At 41.6% G+C, this 22,625-nt stretch overlaps 1 protein-coding gene and 1 long non-coding RNA gene across 3 annotated transcripts; one reads left to right on the forward strand and one right to left on the reverse strand.

Moving 5' to 3' along the window:
• Window positions 1–506: 506 nt before the first annotated feature.
• Window positions 507–21,946, reverse strand: Cisd2 (CDGSH iron sulfur domain 2). 2 transcript variants are annotated; one of them, XR_004945168.1, is made up of 4 exons: window positions 21,737–21,946; window positions 9,670–9,884; window positions 3,156–3,308; window positions 507–2,652 (listed from the first exon to the last, which is right to left on the reverse strand). XR_004945168.1 is itself a non-coding variant. In XM_036189502.1 (3 exons), exons 1-3 carry the CDS (start codon window positions 21,837–21,839, stop codon window positions 7,530–7,532), a joined length of 408 nt encoding a protein of 135 aa, XP_036045395.1. In that variant the 5' UTR covers window positions 21,840–21,938; the 3' UTR covers window positions 7,031–7,529. The 2 variants fall into 2 exon arrangements, 1 of the variants encoding a protein (XP_036045395.1); XM_036189502.1 differs by lacking the exons at window positions 507–2,652; window positions 3,156–3,308 and adding an exon at window positions 7,031–7,619 and having other exon boundaries at window positions 21,737–21,938.
• On the forward strand, window positions 9,643–12,805 carry LOC118585243. Its single transcript, XR_004945169.1, has 3 exons — window positions 9,643–9,925; window positions 10,905–11,007; window positions 12,100–12,805. It is a non-coding gene; the product is annotated as an uncharacterized LOC118585243 (long non-coding RNA).
• Window positions 21,947–22,625: the final 679 nt, after the last annotated feature.

Raw genomic sequence — 22,625 nt, forward strand, 5'->3', positions numbered from 1 at the left:
TGCCATCACAGTCTTGAGGTGCTTATTAATAAATTTTGTATAATCATGGTTTCCAGTCACTAATCAAAATTCCTTTTGCATCTGTTTTACTTAATCACTGATTAGGTTTTTTCTCCAGACATGTTTCTCTGTGTAGCTTTGGAGCTTGTCCTGGAACTAGCTCTGTAGACCAGGCTGGCTTTGAACGTAGAGATCCGCCTGCCTCTGCCTCCCAAGTGCTGGGATTTAAAGGTGTGCGCCACCACCACCATCACTGAGTTTTTAGACATATAATCATATCAAAGTTTGTATTTTCCTGTATTTGTAATGATTAGTTGATTTTAATATCTTGTTACATATTAAAGATAGTCTTTGGCATTAAAAATGGCAGAAACATTCATGGTTGTTCCTGATGTGAAGCGTTTTGTGATGGGAAATGGATAATTCCCATTAAGAATCTTCACTAGGTGGGTTGGGGATTTAGCTCAGTGGTAGAGTGCTTGCCTAGCAAGCACAAGGCCCTGGGTTTGGTCCTCAGCCCTGGCAAAAAAAAAATAAAATAAAATAAAAATCTTCACTAGGAATGGCAGTTGGCTCCTCTCAGCATCTATGGCTGTGGCTATTCTGTTCTTTAATTCATTTACATGATTGTTAATACATTAGCTGATAGTGAAATGTTTTAAAATACAAGCTCTTTACCAAAACATATTATTCCTTTCGATACTGGTTTATTTTCCCATTCCTATTCATAAATGAGATTGGTTTACTTCTGTGGGTTTTTGCTTGTTTCTTTTGCAGGTTTTCATGTTAATTCTATACTAGCTGTGTGGAATAAATAATGGAGTGTTTCTTTACAATTGGAGGACAGCCAGATGTGGTGGCACCTGTAATACCAGTATTATGAGCCTGAGGCAGAAGGATCATAAGCTCAGGGGCAGACCTTCTCTTGAAATAAAGAAGACAAGGAATGCTGATGTAACCTCTTTTTGCAACCTTAATTATTAGGCTTTTTCTCAGCATTAGGGACAGAACTTGTGCCTTGTGAAGCTAGGCTAGTGCTTTGAGCTATAGCCCCAGAACCCTGAATTATGTATTTGAAAAATACACATTCCATTTTCTGCTTGGTAATTGGTCAAACAACATTATTTTTCCTTGCTGGGGTCAGTATAAGTCAGATGGTTTTTTTCTAGATTGTCTATTTTCTTTTAGATTTCCCAGTTCTTTGCTACCGACTTCAAAGGTATCTAACTTTGCCTCATTTCCCAGGAGCATTTTCTTCAGAGTTCTGTACTTCTAAGCTTTGTTCTTAACTCTGTCACAGTGAACGTGACTGATGTTCCTCTAGCCTAGTGTGTTCATGCAGGAAATGCAGTGAAGGTGCCACGACGGAAATTTTACTGAACTGTTTACAGATTATTTTCTTCCTAGTGTAAAGTTCTTCTTTGCAATTACACAATTTACCAACTTCCTCCCTTTTCTAGTTTTTGGAAATTACAACACTATAGTGCTAAAGAATGGTTATCATGGCTGATCCATTTGACTAATGTTTCAAGAAAATAGTCACAAATATGCTTTCCCCATGATTGTTTAAAGCATGTTTTTGCACTTTGTTTTAGTAAACAATGAATCTGAGCATTTAAACCCCTGCAAAGTTAGTGATGCCATCCTTGGCTCAAAACCCTCTTATTGCCTTTCTGCACATATTTTCAGTGTCCTTACCAAACAGTACAGGAATGTGTACTTGCTAATAATATGCACTTCCCAAGGTATGTGTTGCATTTAATGACTGCTTCATGCCTTCACTAAACTAGACTTCTGCAAAAGATAAACTAGTTGACTTGGTGCATATAACAAACAAGCTTCCAGTCAAAGCCCATGACGGGAACTAAATCATGGGGTCAGATGGAGCAGTTGAGGTGACAAAGCAGCCACAGGTGTCCTCCCTAACCCAATCTGCATGCAGGGAAGGCATGGGACAAAGAATGGCTGAGCACCTAGCCTCGAATCAGGACTTTCCATTGTCCTTGAAGTAGGCAAGTTCTCTAGCGCTGTTTAGATTTAAATCCCACCTGCCAGATTTGGATCTTGCCATGTCTTCAGAAATTAAAATATGTGGTAAATTAGTAAGTAAGTCTGAAAATGTCTCAACTGAATGGGGTTTCCTGCAATAAAGCCCCCACTTCTCACGGACATCCTGGACACCTGATATAGCCTGCCAAGCACTAAACTTTTAACTCACAGTGGGCACTAGTATCAGTGAATGTAACATCCTGCCTTCTCAACTATCACACACTACTTCGTGCAAATTTATCATGAAGCACTGCCTGTATAATTTGATCATGGAGGTGTCTTCAGGGGCTGAGATACATGGTTCTTGGTTCCATCTTCTCAAGTTACGAGCCTTTCATCTTCAATTTTCATTTGGTTTTTTGGAATCTTTCCTACTGGCAGTCAGTCATAGTTCACTGTTTACCTGTTTCTGGAGAGAAGGTTCTTGACTCTGGTGATTTGTTTAGGAACAGAACAAGGTAACGAAGTTCTTGGGATGTGCTGTGAAGGAGAGCTGAGATTGACAACGGAAGAGGGTTCAGGCACTGACTGGCTTTGGAACACTGTGAGCACAGTTACCCAGCCTTGGGCGTTTTCCTATAGGTGATGCAGCCCCTGGTGAATCTAGACGAATGAAATGCAATTAGTTAAACATGTAGGGTCGGTATCAAATAAAACAATTACCTATTTTTGTTTCATCTTTTAGAGTGGAGCTTTACAATTGTTTGTTTAGGAATACAGTCTAAGCACACGTCTAATCAAAGACTGTGAGAAAAATCATACAGATCAGTAGCTAGCTTAATTGGCTTCCTATAAACTTATTAACAAATTAGGTTACCAAATATAAAAGCACTTCAGTGAATCACCGTGAGGTAGCAAACTCAAAGCTGAGTTGTGATGTGCTTTCCACAACACAACTCGCTTAATTATCCACACGATTGAGTCACTGACCTCGAGCCTGGTATTCTGTAAGGGTGGTGCTTATCTGCTGAGTGAGGAATGAGTAGTTCTCTAAGTCAGCAGGATAGGTAGCCCTCACAACAGTCATGAGTAATAACAAAGCTGTCTCCTGAAGGTCCTAAATCACTCAGGGCATACTTTAAGAACCAAGTGGTTTATCAACTCACATGTTTGGTTATTCAGTGCCCGTGTAAGGTCCATAGGATAGAATTCTGTGAATTTGCAGATGATGGCAACGCTAATGTTCATGTGAAAGCTTATTAAAACACCAGCCAGCTACCAGATGTGGATTTCTGGGCATAGGAACAACTTAGAATGTTCTAAAGTAAAAACAAAAAAAAAAAACCATTTTACTCTCAGGGCACTAAAATTATCTTCTGGAAAAAAATTTCACTTTTCTCACTACTCTTATTTGACAAAATTAAAAGTTGATCATTTCATTTTAAACTACCAATTTCCAATAAATTTGCTTCCTGTGAAACAGAAAGTATGGCAACTGGAACATTTTTAAAAGAATGTTGCTGTGACTAGCGGTAAATGGCTTTACAGACAGAGAAGCAGGAGGACCAGAGACAAGGTATCCAACCTTTTGGTGAGGACTTTACCTCCAAAGTCCCGTGACCAACTGTGGAAAAATAATTGGTTAATCTGACACTTAGAGGCCCTGAATAAATGGTCTCAGAAAACAAAAACCAACCTCACAGCCAGAGAAGACTAATGTTCTACTACTACCCCAGCGGTAGGCAGGAAGAAGAGTTAAGAGTTTGGGCATGGACCTTGGAAAGCTCCTCCAGCACTGACATTTTCCAACTCTAGCTGTGGGATCTTGCTGTTGGTCTGAGAAAGGTACGATCACGCAGTGGAACTCACTGCCATGACATGAGATACATTTATGATCCCAGTACATGCTAAAAGTAATTTCTGGTACAGATTCTCAATAATTCTTAGCTTTATTACCATAAAGATTGAAGCCTGTCTCCTGTACCTCCATGGAAAAAGACGACAGGCTCAGATGGCTGTTAGTAAGATGCTTGCCACAAGCATGAGAACCCGAGTTCTGATCCCCAGTGCTCACTGCAATGTATAACTGTAACCTGAGTGCTGGGGCTCATCAGGCTGGCCAGTCCAGCTCAATCCCTGAGCTCCAGATTCAGAGAGAACAATTGAGGAAGATACCCCACATTGACTTCTGGTCTCCATGCTCACAAGTCCACACATCTGCAAACATAAGTGTATACACACATATATAGACAAATAACAAGAAAACATCATGAACTGAGTGGATTTTATCTTTAATAGTTTATGGATAGCTATTACATGAGAATTGTAATGTAAAATAAAACTAAAGCGACCCCTGATAGTGGGCTAAAATTATAAATAATTCAAAATTGCCAGTAAATCTGTAATGAAAACTTTCTTGTATTTTGTTTCAATGGTTTATACTATTAAAAATATACAACACAAAAGGGAGCTCAGTGTAAAGAGCTCTTGCCAGCATGGGTGAAGCCCTGGGTTCCACCCCCTGTACCATAAAATTGCATGAACAAAAACAAATCTGCACCACTCGACTTTCATAATATTATGACTCCTTTCACATTCCAGTTCTTGACTTCTGGCTCAAACTAATCACTACCTCTTGATTTAAGTGTATTTATTCATTTTATTAAAATTTTTGCAGGGCTAGAGAGATGGCTCAGTTGTTAATAGCACTGGATGCTCTTGCAGAGGACCAGGGTTCAGTTCCCAACACTCACATGGTGGCTCACAACCATCTGTAAATTCCAGTTCCAAGGGACCCAACATTCTCTTCTGCCTTGCTTGGGCATCAGGCATGTGCATGGTGCACAGACATACATATGTACAGACAAGCACTTATACACATAAAATAATAAAAATAAGTCTCTCTAAAACATGTCTATTTGTTTCAATATTATTCACACTTCACAATACACAAACATTAAGAATATAAAATGTGTCAGTGTAATTTAATTACGTGATAAGTTGACTTGTAATCATTTTCCTTTTAGCATGGAGGCTTGGCTTGCCATCACTCATCTTTCCCAAACTCAAGACATACTAACTAATGAAAGAGAACAGAACACATTGCATATGTGGCACCAGGCTCACTATGTGCTCATTAAATAAATAAGAAACCCTAGGGAGGACCCATCTAGCCCAGCAGACTTGACAAATGACCCAAATTCAACTGTCATACTTTCCCTCTGCTCCAGGAGGTAACATGGTTTTATGGCAGAACTCAGGTGCTAAACTAAACGTCACCCTTTGTTATATATCCTTATTTTACCCTTCATGGTGTGTATTTCACTTAGGAGCCAGAAAATGAAATGAGTGGTTCTGTTGTTGGTGTGGTGGGTATTGTATTCCTTGAAATATTGTGTGTTCCCCGAAATAAACATATCTGGGGTCAGAGAACAGACAGCCACTAGAACAAAGCCAAAAATGGTGGCTAGAAAGTGGGAAGAGTAAGCCAGAGCAGAAACTGGGCAGTGATGGTGCACACCTTTGATCCCAGTACTTGGGAGGCAGAGCTAGGTAGATCTCTGTGTGTTCAAGGACACAGCCAGCATGGCAGACACACGCCTTTAATCCCAGAAACCCAACCTTTAATCCCAGGGAGCGGAGGCAGAAAGAGAAAGGTATATAAGGTGTGAGGAACAGGAACTAAAGGAGTAAAGCATGTAGTTAGTTAAGCATTTGGTTGGTTAGTGTTCAGGCTTTGGAGCAACACAGTTCAGCTGAGATTCATGTGAAGGAGGACTCAGAAGCTTCCAGCCTGAGGAAATAGGATCACCTGAGGAACTAGCAAGGTGAGATAGCTGTGGCTTGTTCTGTGTCTCTGATCTTCCAGCAATCACCCCAATAACTGGCCTCAGGTTTGTTTTTATTAACAAGTACCTTTAAGATTCATGCTACATGTTGGTGCTGCTGTTTGCAGTATTTGCCAGAACACTTGCATGGCTTCCTTCCTTGCACAGCTGGCGTGGAATCCATCTGTGCATTATGCTTCCTGCAATGCTGGCTCCATCCCATCTATCTTTACACAATCAAAGGTCTCATTAGGTGGCCCTAAAGAGCTTAACTGTGTCTGACAATTTTATTCAAAGTCTTCGTTAAAAAAAAAAAAAAAAAAAAAAAAAAAAAAAAAAAAAAAAAAAAAAAAAAAAAAAAAAAAACAAAACCAAAAAAAAAAAAACATTTTACCCGGGCAGTGGTGGCACACACCTGTAATCCCAGCACTCGGGAGGGAGAGTCAGGAGGATCTTAGTGAGTTCAAGGCCAGCCTGGTCTACAGAGTGAGATCCAGGACAGACACCAAAACTCCACAGAGAAACCCTGTCTCAAAAAACCAAAAACCAAAAACCAAACCAAAACAACAACAACAACAACATTTTAAAGTATATAAATTTTTGTGGGGAGGGGATGGGGGAAACAGGAGAGAAATGGAAAGTAAAAGCAATAAGCCTTGTTTTCCAAGTCATCGTCGTCAGCAGTACATGCAGATCATGCTGTGTCATATGCCACGGCAGACTGTTTCCTGTCATTATGCACACAAATATTTTATATTTATATTTGTGAAGTTAATGCAACAAAAACAACAACGTAAGATTACAAGCGACTTAATATCCTGTTGCCCTGTTTCTCTATAATTGACTACAAAAAAGAGAAAAAGTAATTGAGCAATGCACTGTGTCATTTTAATGCAAGCAAATTCAGATACATTTATATATAATTGACCTTCAAACTGTAGTTCCTAAGTAGAATTTAGCTGTAAGTGCTCTTACCACGAAGCTATCAACAACACACACACACACACACACACACACACACACACATACACACACACATACACACACACACACATACACACACACATACACACACACACACACACACACACATACAGAGCAAGCTTTTGTAAGGTGAATCAATTTTTTATGATGTAAATAACTTTCTTACTGGAACATTTTTATATCTGATTTACTTTAGAAATTGGGATAATCATAGTAATGAGACAAAAATCTCCGTAACACAAGGGATTTTATTGCCTCAAAGGAAATTCTTGATGGCAATATTTTTCATAATTCATCTAAAAACAGCAGAGTTCCACAAATGCCAAAGAATGACAAACTACTTCAAGTGAGCAAAACAAAACAGTACAAAAATACATTTAAAAGAGCAGGGGAGAATTTAAAAATATATATACATTCTGTTGAAATACTGATATGCAAAGAAATAACTTGTGGCCCATGACCAAATTTTAACTTCCCAATTAATTAAAATCCAAAGTACCGACTTTATTGTTGAAAGACACATTAACTCTTGATTCCAGAATGAGATGACCATTTGATCTCTATATAAATGACTGAATATATAAAGTATCAAATATAAGTAGTAGTGTAGCAAGAAAATAATTGGCAGAAATAATTATTCAACCAGAACTGAGAGCTAAAACCTCCAAAGACTCTTCTGCACACACAAATGAGAAATACTACAAGGGTTTCCGTCTTAAATGGCTACTGTTATACTTCTTTCTTCTTCAGTATGAGTGGACCCACGTTGTCGCCTGTCAACTCATTATGCTTATTATGGGACCCATCACAGGCAGGAAACTAAAAGGGGAAAAGAATTGCAAATGTTATTTTACAACAGGATTCCCGAAGCAGAGATATTGTGAAGTGCTCATGAAGCCAGCATGCCGCTGACTACAAGCAGAGCTCATCAGTGAGCTTCCTGACAGACTAGACACCTACCACCCCACCGTTCCACACTGCAGGCAGGCAACGATAAGTACGAAGAAGAATCTTTCCCAGCCCTTGGGAGGCAGAGGCAGGCAGATCTCTCAGTTTGAGGCCAGCCTGGTCTATGGAGCCAGTTCCAGGACGGCCAGGGCTACACAGAGAAAAACAAACAAACAAAACCAAACCAAAATCTTTGGCTGAATCCAGCTCAGTGAGTATAAAAGTCTAAAAAGGGGTCAAAATAGCTCTTGTTCTCCATGGAGCTCTATGTTTGAGCTAATTTCTTAAATTAAAAAAAGAAATGTACATTCAAAGTAAAATTTTACAATGTTTTCTTATAAAACTCATAGTGTAAAGTTTGTGAAAATATTAAAGATGTGTTATTAAATGCTCAATCCATCCAAATATAGTTATAATCAGTATTTTGTTATAGGTTTTCCTCTGAATTTACTGTGACAGTCATTTTTTAAAAATGAATTATGATCCTTTTGTAATATGCTTTTTTCTATTAAAGCAGGACCTCATGTCATTATATGTTTGGGTGTCTGTGCACAGGGTGAGCATGCTTTGCCCATGGGGACACATGTGGAGGCTAGGGATTGACATAGTGATGTCTTCTTCAATTACTTTACATTCATTTGAGACAGGGCCTCTCATGGAACCTGTAACTTCACTCTTGGCTGGCCAGGGAGCCTCTTGTCTCTGCTGTCCCCCAACCCCACCCCCTTATGCCTGTGCAGCAAAAACTTAATGCACAGAACCATCTCCACACTTAATATTTTTTAAAAACATGATCTGTTTTGACTTCCCACTCTCCCATCATGTGACTTCTTGTATGTTGACTGTGGCCTATTGTGTTGTTTCTAAAACTTTGCTGTTAAAAAGAATGAAACAAGCCGGGCGGTGGTGGCACACAAATTTAATCCCAGCACTCGGGAGGCAGAGGCAAGCAGATCTCTGTGAGTTCAGAGCCAGCCTGGTCTACAGAGAGAGTTCCAAGACAGGCTTCCAAAGCTACATAGAGGAAACCCTGCCTCAAAACAAAACAAACAAACAAACAAACAAACACATTATACTTAAAGTTTCAAATAACCTCCACCAAACACAAAACAGATTTTTACCAATTATAATACTTATCACCCCAAATTCATTGTCCTCATTAAAACCTATGTTGCTAGTGCTGGCGTTTACTAGCTTACACTATATAAGCTATTTTACATGTACCATTTCACTAAATCTTCAAAAATATCTGCAATACCTGTAGAGAAGATTGAAAAAAACAAAACAAAAAAACAACAAGAAGAAGAAAAAACAAAACAAAATCTTCAAACCAGAGAGCAAAGGTTAAGTAATTCAGGGTGGCCATATTGGTCTTTAATCCCAGCACTCGGGAGGCAGAGGCAAGCAGGGCCTGTCTGAGCTCCAGGCTGGCTTGGTGAATCCCACCAATTCTAGGCCATTTCGTGCTGCATAGTGAGACCCTGTTGATAGAGACAGAGACACAGAAACTGGCTCAAACCTAACCAAGCCGGCAATTTGCTTGAACTGCCCAAGTTGACAGACTGACATCTAATTTTAGTAATTACTTTTTTTGACATCAAAGTTTAAGCTCCTTTCCATTAAATCTTAACTACTCACTCTTGAAACAAACAAACAAACAAACAGCAAACAGAACTATTTAAAATATATTGCTCTAAACACATGCTGAGCAGTATGAGAGTGTCAGAGTTCACTGTTCTCTGTTCTCTTCTAATTCAGGCGCTATCAAGCAAAAAGGGGCAAACTTGAACTTGGGAATATCAGCTTTGAATATTGAACAGTATGGAAAAACCCCTAATCTCAGAATTTCAAAAGTGGGGATTGAAACAATCCTAACTAAGTCCCAACAATTTTTTCCCGTATGTGTAAGTGGGTATCTTACCGTCTTGGAACGCCAGCACCTACAATAAGCTGCTTTAGTGAGACATAGATCTTCAATGTTTATTTCGTTCACCACCTTGGGATTTTCCTTTTGTATTTTCAGATTAATCAAGCTATCCTTCTGCTGTTTCTTCTTCGGGAAGAAGGGACGGACTGCAAGGTAGCCAAGGAGCGCAAGCACGCCAAGGAAGGGCAGTAAGCGGAGCCATTCTGAAACTAAACACGTGCACACGGGTGTCAGAATCTGCAGTGCTCTGGTAAGGAACCCAAAGACTGTCAAGTTCACTAGCGTGTGCTGACCTATGCTTCTCAGAACCTGTCTGCCTTATCTGTAAACTGCAGAAACAGAACAGACCCAGCCCTACTAAGGACCATCTTATCTGTAGGCTAACTCGATTTGTGAAACTGAAATTTTTGGACCAGGTACTATTTTAAATATCCTATCTCATGATACCTGCTAAGAATATCTGTGCTTGTATTTACTTTTATCTGAACTTATAGTCAACATAAATTATGAACAAAAATGTCTTATTAAGTTTAGAAAACATTTCTACTCTTTTCTCCTTCATACCGTGTCTAAAACCATACAATGGAGATTCCACAAAAATTTTACTGATTTGTAACTTCAGACAGAATATACCCTCAAATATTTCAACTTACTTTCAAATTAAAAAATCCTTTTAAAAGACTATTTTGATGACTTGAAACCTTTACATATTGAATATTTTCATTTTAAGATATTTATTGAGGCTGGAGAGATGGCTCAGAGGTTAAAAGTATTGATTGCTCTTCCAGAGGTCCTGGGTTCAATTCTCAGCAACCACATGGTGGCACACAACAATCTATAACGAGATCTTAGACCCTCTTCTGGCGTGCAGGCAAACATGCAGACAGAACACTATACACAATAAATAAAATAAATCTTTAAAGAAAGATACTTATTAAATACCTCTTCGAGTATCTAGCCGGTCTTTAGAACACAGGAGGTACAAACAATGCAAGTAGACTGGTTCTCAAAGGTCTGAGAGCACTCCCCATCACCTCTGGGTGCCCTTGCTGACCTACCCCACACCCTGCTAGGCACTACAGCCTAGCTAAGAAAAGATCATGCACCAAAGCATGCTAACACATATTAATGAGAAGTGATGGGCTGTGTTCCAGAGTGCAGCTGAACCGACTCATGTAACACGCTTTGACAACTGCATCCTTTTAATATTATTCTCTTATTACTTGTAGATAAAATGTAGCTAAGCAGGATTAGTTCATCAGCCTAAATCCAAAGCCTGTTCTGAGTCACAGAATCAAACTTCACAGATCTAAAATGCAACGTTTTCTCCTGGTAAGACTGTTCTGAAGACTCTATTTAACCACTAACATCTATTTAACTACTACATCAGCTTAGTAATTACTCTTCCTTTGTTGTTTTTGGTTTGTTTTGGTTTGGTTTTTTGAGACAGGGTTTCTCTGTATAATTTTGGTGCCTGTCCTGGATCTACTCTGGGGAGGGGGGATCACTAATTATAAACAGTACATGAAATAATTTGAAGATATATACTCCTTATAATGCATTTTTTATATAATTTATTTTTCTTTTACGTGCATTGGTGTTTTGCCTGCATGTATGTCTATGTGAGGATTCTGGATCCTCTGGAACTGGCGTTATAGACAGTTGTGAGCCTCCATGTGTGTGCAGGGAATTGAAGCAGGGTTCTCTGGAAGAGCAGCCACTGATCTTAACCACTGAGCCATCTTTCCAGCCCTTATAATGCTTATTTTAAATTTTATTGTTTTAGAGTTATAAAACATGGATAGTATGAAATTTAGAAAAGAATAAAAACTAAAGTTATTCAAAATCATAATATCGAGAATTGGTAACACTTTGGGATATTTTTTATTTTTAATTATCTATATAGTCCATATCGTACATTTTAACATATAAGATTATTTTATCATTTTCCAATTCCATCATGACATTTGGAAAAGTTTTGTGAAGAACTGTAAAAGATGTGGGGGGGGGGGGGGGCGGCTGCTTTGTCCGAATGTACATCTGTGCACCATCTGCATGTCTAGTGCCCATGGAGGCCAGAAGAGGGCTCCAGATCTCCAGGGATGGGAGTTACACATGGATGTGAGCCCCACTGGGGTGCTGGGAATCAAACCTGGGCCCTCTGGAAGAGAGCATGCAATGTTAATGGTTTCTTTCACCTCCCACATGTTCCAACCACAATAAAGGTGTACGAGAGCATAGGCCTTACTTGTCTGGGTCACCACTGTATGCTCAGTACCTAAATTTATACGAATTTATTTTTTACTGAGACATACATAATTTATACTTCAGTTTCTTTAGCTTGAATGTTCAGAACAATGAGTTTTGAAATTATACAAATCTCAAGACATCACCTAAAATAAAGTATGCTCTTTCTATCTACAGGTAACATCTACTAATCCGGAACATTTGCTTTTATACCTTACAAACCTCCTTTTCTGATTTATTATTATTAGTGTGTATGAGGTTTGGGAGTTTGCCACCGGACACGTGTGGAGTCAGGGAACAAACGTTTGGACTCAGTCCTCCTTCCACTGTGGAATAAGCCGATCTAATTGAGCAAGTGTTTTTACCCCATAAGTCATCTCCCCACCCGCCTTCTGTTTCAGACTACAGACTTGAGGGCAGACGGTTAGGATAGTTTAGTCTGTAAAAGTGCTTGTCTTGTAAGCCTGAAGCCCTGAGTCCAGTCCCCAGAACCTTGGCTTGTAATCCCGGCGTTAGCCTGAGACAAGAGGATCCCGAAGACTCAATGGCCAGCCAGTCTAGCCTACTTGGTGAGTTCCAGACCAATGAGACACTGTGTCTCAGAGGAGGTGGACAGCATTCTGAGGATGACACTCAAGGTTACCCTCTGACCTCCACATGCATGTGCATACATGTGCATCAACACACATATATATGAGCATGCACACACACATAAAAAATCTAAGTGCAGAATAAATACTTTCTGAATAAAATCTCATGAATTTCCCCTTGTCAATCAAGTTGTTTTTAAGGTTTGCTGTGTACGTATTAAGCACCCACTTTGTGGAGACACCGCAATGCAAAACAGCAGCTGCTGGCTGTTTCTCTGCATGCAGCACACAGTGCAGTGCCTGGGACAGAACAGCAATGCAGCCAACACCTCAACCACTGTTTATCTTTAGTCTAAGTCCAGGCTCCATCTGTCTGCAAAACAGGAACAACAACCGTTCACTCGGTTAAAGAACAACAGTTACTAGGAACCCCACATTCTGGTTACTGCACTAGGAACAGGGATGCTTGCTGATGGAGAAGCAGAGGAGGGGCAGACAATAAGGAAGCAAAACAAATAATACAGTCACAGGCTGCACTAAGGGTCATGAAGGAAATAAACAAGGTGACATGAAATTAACAAAACAAGCCAACCAACCAACCAACCAACCAACCAACCAGGTGGCACAGTAATGAGTTGACCGCAACCTCAGGTCAGGGAGCCAGGAAAGGTTTCTGACAAAAAAGAAAGAAAGAAACTGGGCAGAGACCTGAAAAGTGGGAAGCCAAAGACTCAGACATTCAAGGCAGAGACCATGTAAAGCCTTCCAGCCTGTCTCCTTCAGCAAACACTGCACAGCACTTCTGGAAGGAAACAGTGACAGTCAACTATGAAGCGACATTCTATAGACGTCCATCTTGTCTCCAAGAGACCCCAGTTCCCAGTCCTCAGCAGACGAGCATAAACAGACAGATGCTACAGTGAACTTCAGTTAAACCGAGTTTACTCTATCAAATTGGCATTTAGATGATTGCTATTGTGTCTGTTTACCTTTCTCTAGAGCTTACAAAATTAAGGTAGAGAAAGGCTTTAAGACGGTTAAGAAAAAAGCTTCTCAGACCTCTAAAACTAACAGAACCCTCCTCATTAACATGCTAGGTGAAGTAGTGATGGGTCTTGAAGATACCAAAACTATAGACAGAACTGCCACAAAAGAGCTTACCATCTGTATGGAATCAGAGATATAAAAAAGGGTTACAATACTGAAAAATATGAGCAATTACATATCAGCCATGTAGAAGCGATAATTCATTGCTGAGATGAACAAAACTTCAGCTTCTGCCACCTCTATGGGCCTTCTGAATGATGAGTAAGAGAAGAGCTCACAGGCAAATAAAGGAGGAGCAGCATACCTACAGAGAACTGCAGGCAAGGTGCAGCCAGGACACTCACCAAAGGCCAGGGAAACTCAATGCGGTGCTATCTCTGGAATACAGTGGAAGAGGAGAAGGATTAAAGGCATGAGCAGGTGCCACATGACGACAAGTTCTGATATGCAAAAGGTAGGTAGGAATCTACCCTGTGCATGATAGGAAAGCACTGATGTATGTAAATCTCCTTAGACAATTTACCTTTCTACCAAAGCTAGAATCTGATGGAAGATGGATAGCAGGAGGGCCGTGAGGAAAAGCAGAGAAGGACAAGGCTTTGAGAATCCTATCGAAAATATAACAAACCTGGTGTGGTTGTGCAAGCTCATAATCCCAGCACTATGAGGAAGGACCGCAGAGGAGGACCTGACCAGCCTAGGCTACAAACCATGTCTCAAAAAACAAAAACAAACAAAATACCCACAAAGACAGGGTCCAAAAGAAATTAATCCCACCTGCGCCTGAGATAGGAGATCATCAAAAAAGAAAAAGGGTAAACGGTGGAAAATAATCCATACTGAGGTTCTGTAAAACTTGATAAACAGTGTGTGTATATTTTCTGAGGCTTGTCCAGAGACTTGGAGGAGGTCTGTGAAACTCCCATTGTCTTTTAGAAATTGAAAACTGTGATCTGACCCAGGGACTCACTATGAAGTCCAGGCCAGGCTGAAACTTGCTATGTAGTCCAGGCTGACTAGTCCAAGATCGCCCTGCCTGGGCCTCCCGAGTAGCCCCGGCACAGCAGGCACCACACCCGGCCTGTTAGTGGACTCAATAGGTCTTGGTGGGTGATGAGTTACAGAACATAAGCTAAAACAAGTGAAGCTCCTGGTTTGACTTTATATATGAAAGGAGGTCTCTAATGTATGAAATAATCTACCTTCCCCAAGGAAAAGTCCAAAGAGAGCCCCTCCAAGCGGAAGGAGACCACATACACAGCGGGAGGAAGTAACAGGTCACCATCCCTTAAAGAAGGTAACAGAGTAGAGGTCCACAGACAACAGCAAAAGGCGCACGGGGAGTGCCATGCTGAAGGACAGCAGAGGCGTAACGGAAGGCAGGCAGGGCTCCCTTTGAAAGGGTCTGAGTGAAGGGGGCTGTGCAGGCCAGAGATGCCAACTCCCCCTGCTACATCCAGCCTACAAGGACATGGAGGGATCAAGGCAGTGGCCACGTCTAGAGCTACAGTGAAGCGCTTTCCTCAGAGTAAGCTTTTATTCTCTTATGGGAAGGAGGCATCTTTGTAAGAAATGTCAAGGGTGAGGAAACAAGCCAGGATCAGAAGGTGAAAGTCTAAAGGAGACTGGAGGTTGGAGGGAAATGCATTTTGGCTATAAGTAGGTTACCTCACAGAGAGAACTGGCTGACAGTTGCATCCATCTATTAATCAAACAAGCAGCAGCAACAACAACAACAACAAAACCAGTTAGGCAACACTTGCTTTGCACTTCAATGTAAAAGGGTTGAATTTTCTTAAAATTTTCTCTTAATAAAGGAGCTCAGGCAATTTCTTTTTTCTGTTTCTAATTTAAAGCTAGAATCTGATGAAAGAAAAAAAACTGACCTGTTTCTAATTAAGAATGAACTCAGAACACACTTACACTATTACTAAGCAGGGGCCTAAGTTTTATGTGACTTCTACAACCAGCAATTATAATAACTAACAAGATTAAGGCAGAAGAACGGGCATCACCAGGGAAACAAGGCAGAAAACAAACAACATGAAGGACAAGCAATATTCCAAAAGAAGGTCAGAGCAGCTCCTTCTGGTGCTGGGTTCGAACCCTAGAGCTCACACAGAGGGAGCACATACTGTACCACTGAGTTACACGCCCAACCCTAACCAACCATTGTAAAGACATTTCAAGTATACATCAAACACATGCCTCTCAGTAAGGAATATATGTGAGTGTGTGTGTGAGTGTATGCAGGTGTGTTTGGGGGTCGGGGTGCTTTACAGCCCAGGATGGCCTTGTTTCTCAATGCTGACATCACAGGCATGTACTAGATTAACGTGGTGGTGAAAATTCAAGCAGGGTTTTGTGATACTAGGTATCTACCAACTGAACTACATCCTCAGTTCAAGAAGAATATTCTAAGAAACTAGGGCAGGCCCTCTCTCAGAGGAGGCAGCTGCAGCTGAAGAGCCCTTCACACCCTCCTTGGCCTCCCCACTGATGACATCACCCTCCAGTTCTGCTCCAGGTCCTGCCTACCCACTGACATCATGCTCCAGTGCCTGGATTTACTTTGGGCAACATGGTTAAAATGCATCTGGCTCAGAACTGTTGTGAAGGCTAAACCTGGCTGAAAAACCTGAAGAGATTAAAATGGACTTGGCTGTGAAAAAGAAACCTCGCTGTGTCTGGTACCCACCCCAGCACTTAATTCTCGACTCACTGATCCATCCCCTCTTGAGGGGCCTGCCTCCTTTACAGCCACATCCCAAAGCTTTAGTCTCAGATGCTGTGTGCTGCTCAGAAACAACGTGGGCCAGAGAAGTCACATCACACATTCCCAGCAGCCTCTCCTCTTGCCGTATCTTCTGTCCAGCTACTTGGGAGGTTCTGAGGTTGGAAATAATGGTGCTAGACTAGCAAACACAGCATTCCATTAGTACTTGCTCCCCTGTCCTTTGGGAGGTCTACCACCTGTTGTCCAAAGGTCAGATAGAGCAGCAGTGATTTCAATGTCTCACATTATAACGGGAGCTTGTCAGACATTTGTTATTACATTTTGTTGTCAGAATAATTAAAATTAGTACCTCAACCCAGCTTCTGGTGAATTATCCACTTATTTTATATTGTTATCAAGAAGCTCCATGATTGATCATTTCACCAATAAATCATTTGCTATTATTAAAAAGAAAAAAGCAACTAGGTCACTCTTTTTTTCCTTTCAAATTTACCCATAATTCCATAAAAACCTCGATTACTGTTTTCTTTATAAAATTTTAAATCTATCATTTAAAGCTAAGGCACAAAAATTATTTCTATTCTCAAACATAGAAACCATTTTGTTGCTGGGCGTGGTGGGCCAAGATTAGAGGCCAGAGGACTGTTGTGAACGTGAAGCAGCCTGGGCCATCAGTTCCAAGTCAGTCTAAGCTACAGTGACCACACCAAGCAGAACGAGGGCTTGAGAGCCAGCTCAGATCTTTCGAGTACTGGCTGCTCCTGTAGAGGATCTGAATTCAATCCCCAGCACCCACAGGATGGCTCCTAACCGTAATTCCAGTTTCAGGGGATCCAATGCCCTCTTCTGTCCTCCAGGCACATATCAGGCACACATATGTATGTGGTTTACAGATATATAGGTAGGCAAAATACCTACACACCATAAAAATAATGTTTTGAAGGCGAGGGGAGGAGGGAAGGGAAAAGACTCAAGTGTGGGGTATGGCATAGGTTCCTATTTCGTAGTCCTAGGACTCAGGAAGTAGTCCAGACCAGTCTCAGACTTCCATACTGTCTCAGCAGGCCTCCTGTCTCTCTCTCTAGTGCTGGGGCAAAGGGATTAGTATCACTGAATAGCTTCTGTAATTATCAACTCAAGCCTAATATTAACTATCTCATGATCAAGGGCCAATAAACTTAATCAACTTTTAAAGTTCTCCCCATCCTGTTACAAACACAACAGTACCCAGTACCTAGAAAGCTGCCCAGCCTTTTAGTGAGCAGGACTCACTAAATACGAGGCGACCTGAGGAAATGGCTACATGGAGGATAACATCTGAGCCCCAAACTGTTCTCCAGAGGCCAAGTTCATTCTTAATTACACTGGCTTTTAAGAATAGTCGAACTAACCAGGAGAAAAGAAAACCGACAACCTAAAAAATCATGTAACCATTTCCCCAAAAGACTCAGAAGATTCAGAATTCTCCAGAGATTTTACCATCAAACTCTTGTCTTTCAGAAGCCGTGGGAATAAAACAGCTATCTAGTTGTGACTACTCATGCCTTTCTACTGAGAAAGCTCACCATGCCCCACTTTTCAAAACTGAGGTATAATTCAGAGTAAAATAAACCTAGGAAGCAATTAGTTCCATCTGTGACAAATAACTTGCACCCCTGCAGCCACCAGTAAATGTTTCTGAAAATATCTGTTCACCTGAGCAGTCTTTCCCTAAATCTCTCTGGAATATCTCTCTACTATTTCTCTCTTTTTTTAATCCATTGTGGGCCAGTGTGCTTTATTCTTTTTTTAAATTATTTATTTTATGTACATTGGTCTTTTAGTGCCCTAGAATTGGAGTTACAGATAGTTGTGAGCTGCCATGTAGGTGCTGGGAATTGAACTCAGGTCCTCTGGAAGAACAGGCAGTGCTCTTAACCACTGAGCCATCTCTCCAGCCCCTCCACTACTGATTTCTATAATCAAATACTCTCTTATTCAACATAAAGTTGTGGACATTCGCTGGGTGGTGGTAATTCATGCCCTTAATCCCAGCACTCAGGAGGCAGAGAACGCATCTGTCAGTTTAGGCCAGCCTGGTCTACAGAGTGAGTTCCAGGACTGCACAGTAAAACCCTGTCTGAAAACAACCAACCAACCAACCAACCAACCACTTGTTGAGGTTTGTCTAGTGAATTAGCAGCTCATTCCTCTTTACTGCTGACCACTGCACTACTTTGTGACTGTAACTCATTTTCCTGTTGGTAGACGTTTGCTCCCAGTTTGGAAGAACATAATAAATGAGGGCGATACAAATATACATAAACAAGACCGCATGTGGATGCAAGTTTTCAATCTTATCCTGCTTCGAAATTACAGGTTCAAAACTGGTCCCTTGGACAAATAGCAGGAACGAACTTATTACAGGCTGGTGTGCTTGTGTTACTCTGAATAACACGTTTTGTATTGTTCAAGACAGGGTTTTGTTCCAGCCCTGGCTGTCCTGGAACTCTCTCTAGACCAGGCTGGCCTCAAACTCAGAGATCTACCTGTCTCTGCCTCCTGAATAGTGCAATTAAAGGCATATGCCACTACTGCCTGGCTCTGTTGGTTTTTAAATATTTGTGTTACATTTCAAAGAAGTGGACTAATTCATGTGAGCCAAAATGTCATGGCTAGATTATGAATCTAGAAATAAACTGTTTTCTGACTTTTGAAGAAAAACATTTTTCTTCCTGCAGCTTTACTTTTAAGGTTTATAAGATGATAGAAAAGGTTTCGAAGGTCAATGTAATATGCTTCCAAGGGGCAGAATTACACTAATTTACCTTTACGGCCTTATTTTTGAGAATTTAACAGAAAGAAAGATGGTTTCTGACATATCAAAATTGTCAGGATTTAAACCCTGTGTGGTAATTTAGAATTTCCGTATGTTTTCTAAAAACACACATTCATCAGGAGAGAATTGTGGGGTGGAGAGCCAGCTAAATCTAAATAGGGAAAGAAATAATATGAATTACAACCTTTCTGACTAATTTTCATAGAAGAAAACGATACTTTTGGTCTCCTAAACATGTAAATGGATTTCTGAAAAGCTGTCCTCTAAGTTTTTATTTCAATGAAAATCTATACTCTAGATCCTACAAGTGGCTCACTCAAGAAAACGTCATTATCGATTACAATCTACTTGGAAGAGGGAGACTGAGTGAAAAGTAGCTTGAAGGTTTTTACCAGTAGTCCAAAGCAGACCCTATCACTGTTACTGTCATGTTCAAAACAGAATGTTTTCATGAAGCCATCATTACAAGTTAATGCTTCTTAGACAAAGTACCAATACAGCTTATGATAACTACATTTGTAGACACTGTATTGGGGCTTAAATAGCTACTACAACGCACCACACTGAACTGGGCCTGTAAGAGGGAGGCGAAGGCAGAAGGCTCAGGAGTTCAAGATTATCCTCAGCTAGAGTCTGAAGCCAGCCTGCGTTACAGGAGACCGGGACTGAAAACAAAACAAAGCAGACATCGCAGCTGTCATTACTTTTAGGAAACAGTCCTAACATTAAATATTTTAATGTGAACCTCATTACACACCATTGATTTAGGAGGGGGAAGTTACAGCTGAAGTTCCTTTATGTCTTTAATAAGGATTAAATATTTATTGACAGGAGGGATCTCTAAGAAAAAAAGCTTATAAAGTATTCTAGTCACTAAACTGTGTCATACTATCTGTTTCAAGCACATTTCAGCTATAAAAAAATTGAAACTAATATGTCATAACCAACACGTATAATGCAAGTTGCCCTACACTGAGGTGAGAGAACTTTTCGTTTTTGACTGTTAAAAACCCAATTAACGTGTATGATTAGAAGAAACTGGCAAAGCAGAACAGTGCTACAAAATGAGTACACCCCTTTAGCTTTGCATTGCCAATTTAGTGTGTATATTTTAAGGGTATATAATTCAAAGGGGAAAACCAACTGTCTATGCACACTTAACATTTAACTACTACAACTCATTATTTTAAATACAGAATTCTAAATGTTAAGCTATACAAGGATGTGGTGGCAAAGTACAAGATTAGTAATTGTCACAATTGCAGGAGATTACATTTAAAATAGTGCTAAGGTAAAGAAATGATAAAGGGAGAAAGTCAATTCTTTACATGCTACACTTTTAAAAAATAAAATCTAAAATAAGAGATTTTTGATGTTTATAAAGAACTGGAAATTTGGACTACTTTTTGTAATTTTTATGTCACTTTGGGTGTCTACATGGTTCTTTAGTGTTTATTAGTCAGCGACCATGCTTTCTAATCAAGTTCATACACTCAATGGGATCTCTTAATGTTTAAATGTTCAAAACTCCACCTATTCATCTGCAGAGCAGCTGCCACTGGTAAAAATCCCTAAGTTTGTTAAAGTCTGTATGATGGTTTCTCCATCTAAATCTATGACAATTTTTTTCTGTTGTAACCCCTCATCTCTGAGTGGGACTAACATCAAATGCACACCTGTGTGCAGGAAGTACTCAAGGAAAAACAGAATAATTTCCTTAGAATGGAGCTGACACCAGTCTCCAAATATCCCTCACCAATTTGGTATTAATTCCATGTTCTAGTTCAGAGACTCGATTTTATTTTTCTTCCATCAGCCTTCCAATTACTGTATTTTAAGTCAGCTATCTCTAGAAGGCTGCAGGATAATCAAGCCTACTTACCTCAGAATTATCTTAATTCAGGTTTGCATTCCCAGATATTCAGGGAGCTCCTGATTTTGCCCCATCCTATACAATCTGGAGATGCGGGGTAGAGAGATCTACTTCACACTGTAGTGCTCCAAACCCAACACAACCTTTCAAGCATCTGCGGACTTTCAGTCAAGATGCGAAGTACTGAGTTGTGGGAACCTTTTCATATAGACGGGACCTTAATTCACTAAATTTCATGTTCTGAAATCATACCAGCCTTGGACTACTTCCTGGCTACTTTCTCTCCCCCTCAACTTGCTCCAGAAACTGTAGTTCTGGAGATGACCTCAAATGCCTCCATAGGTGACCTCACGGCTCCACCGGCCACCGAGAACAGAGGTCACTTCTGATTGCCTTTATAAAAGCATCATCCGCGCCTTGCGTGGCGAATGTACTTCTCCCGGGCGCACAGGGCGCCCCGGGACGGGGACATCCAGTGCTTTGCCGTATGCACGCGGCAGTGAGCCTAGGAATGAGACCCGCCGCTCCTAACTCCGCACCTTCTCTTCTGCATTAGCCTGCGGGGCCGCCGGGAACAGCCACCCCTCCCCACGCCCCGGCCGCCCAGCGCCGCACAGGCGCACACGGGACGCGGGTCACGTGCCAGGGCCCGGCGCCCCGTCCCGTCCCGTCCCGCCCCGCGCCGGCTTCTCCCGGCCCCCCAGCCCACGGGGCGGCGCGCGAGCACGGGGCCGGGGCGGGAGGGTTACCTGTGAGGCGGGCGAAGCCCGTAATGCTCTCGGGGACCGGGAGCTGCTTGAGGTAGGCGGGCAGCTGCACCTTCACGATGCGGGCCACGCTGTCCAGAACCATGGTGCCGGCGCCCTCCGCTCGCTGCCCGGCTGCTGCGCTTGCGTGGGAGCGGAAGCGGCCGGCGGGCTCGCGGGCTCGGGCGGGCGGTGGCCAGGCAGGCCGCGATTGGCGCGCGGCGAGTGACGTGCGCGCTGCGGAGCGCCTGCCGAGCCCGGCCTGGCCTCCGCGCACCGCGCCGGCAGGGGCGAGGGGCCCGGCTCGCTCCCCGGAAGGCGCCTTTCCCGAGCGAGCGTCTCCCGGCTGCTCTGCTGCTTGCGGACCCCGCCCCGGCCCCAGCGATGCAAGCTCCGAGAGCACCGCAACCCTGCAGTGCCCAGGCCCGCTGCTTTTAAAGGAAACCCAAAACGAGAACTACCGAGTAATTTTTTTTTTTCTCCGCAACTTTAGTCAGTCCTGCTCAAGTATCCTGACGCTTTTCCCCCGCCACTTTCGGCTGCCGTGACGAGCTATTATAGTCCGTGGTTAGATTTCGTTTTTCAGTTCCTTCTGAGGGTGAGTTAACCAGAACGCTTCAGGGAAGTGTTTTGTTTAAAGGAAGATGAGAGTTTACCTTTTGTTTTGTTTTTGAGACAGGCACGGAACCCAGGCTGACTTCAAGGAAGCTGATTATCTAGAGCTTCCAAATGCTGGGATTCCCGCGCCTGTCTTGTGGAGTTTCTTTGTTACAAGGACTTGCATCTTCTAAAATGAAAAAGTATTTGTGAAGTTTTACTTTTTTCGGCTGAAGTCAGAATAACGAAAGTAATGCATTTGTTGTGAGGTTAAGGGATCCTTTGGATCAAGAAG

This window comes from Onychomys torridus, chromosome 6 (assembly GCF_903995425.1).
Source record: "Onychomys torridus chromosome 6, mOncTor1.1, whole genome shotgun sequence".
In the NCBI taxonomy this organism is placed as follows: Eukaryota; Metazoa; Chordata; class Mammalia; order Rodentia; family Cricetidae; genus Onychomys; species Onychomys torridus.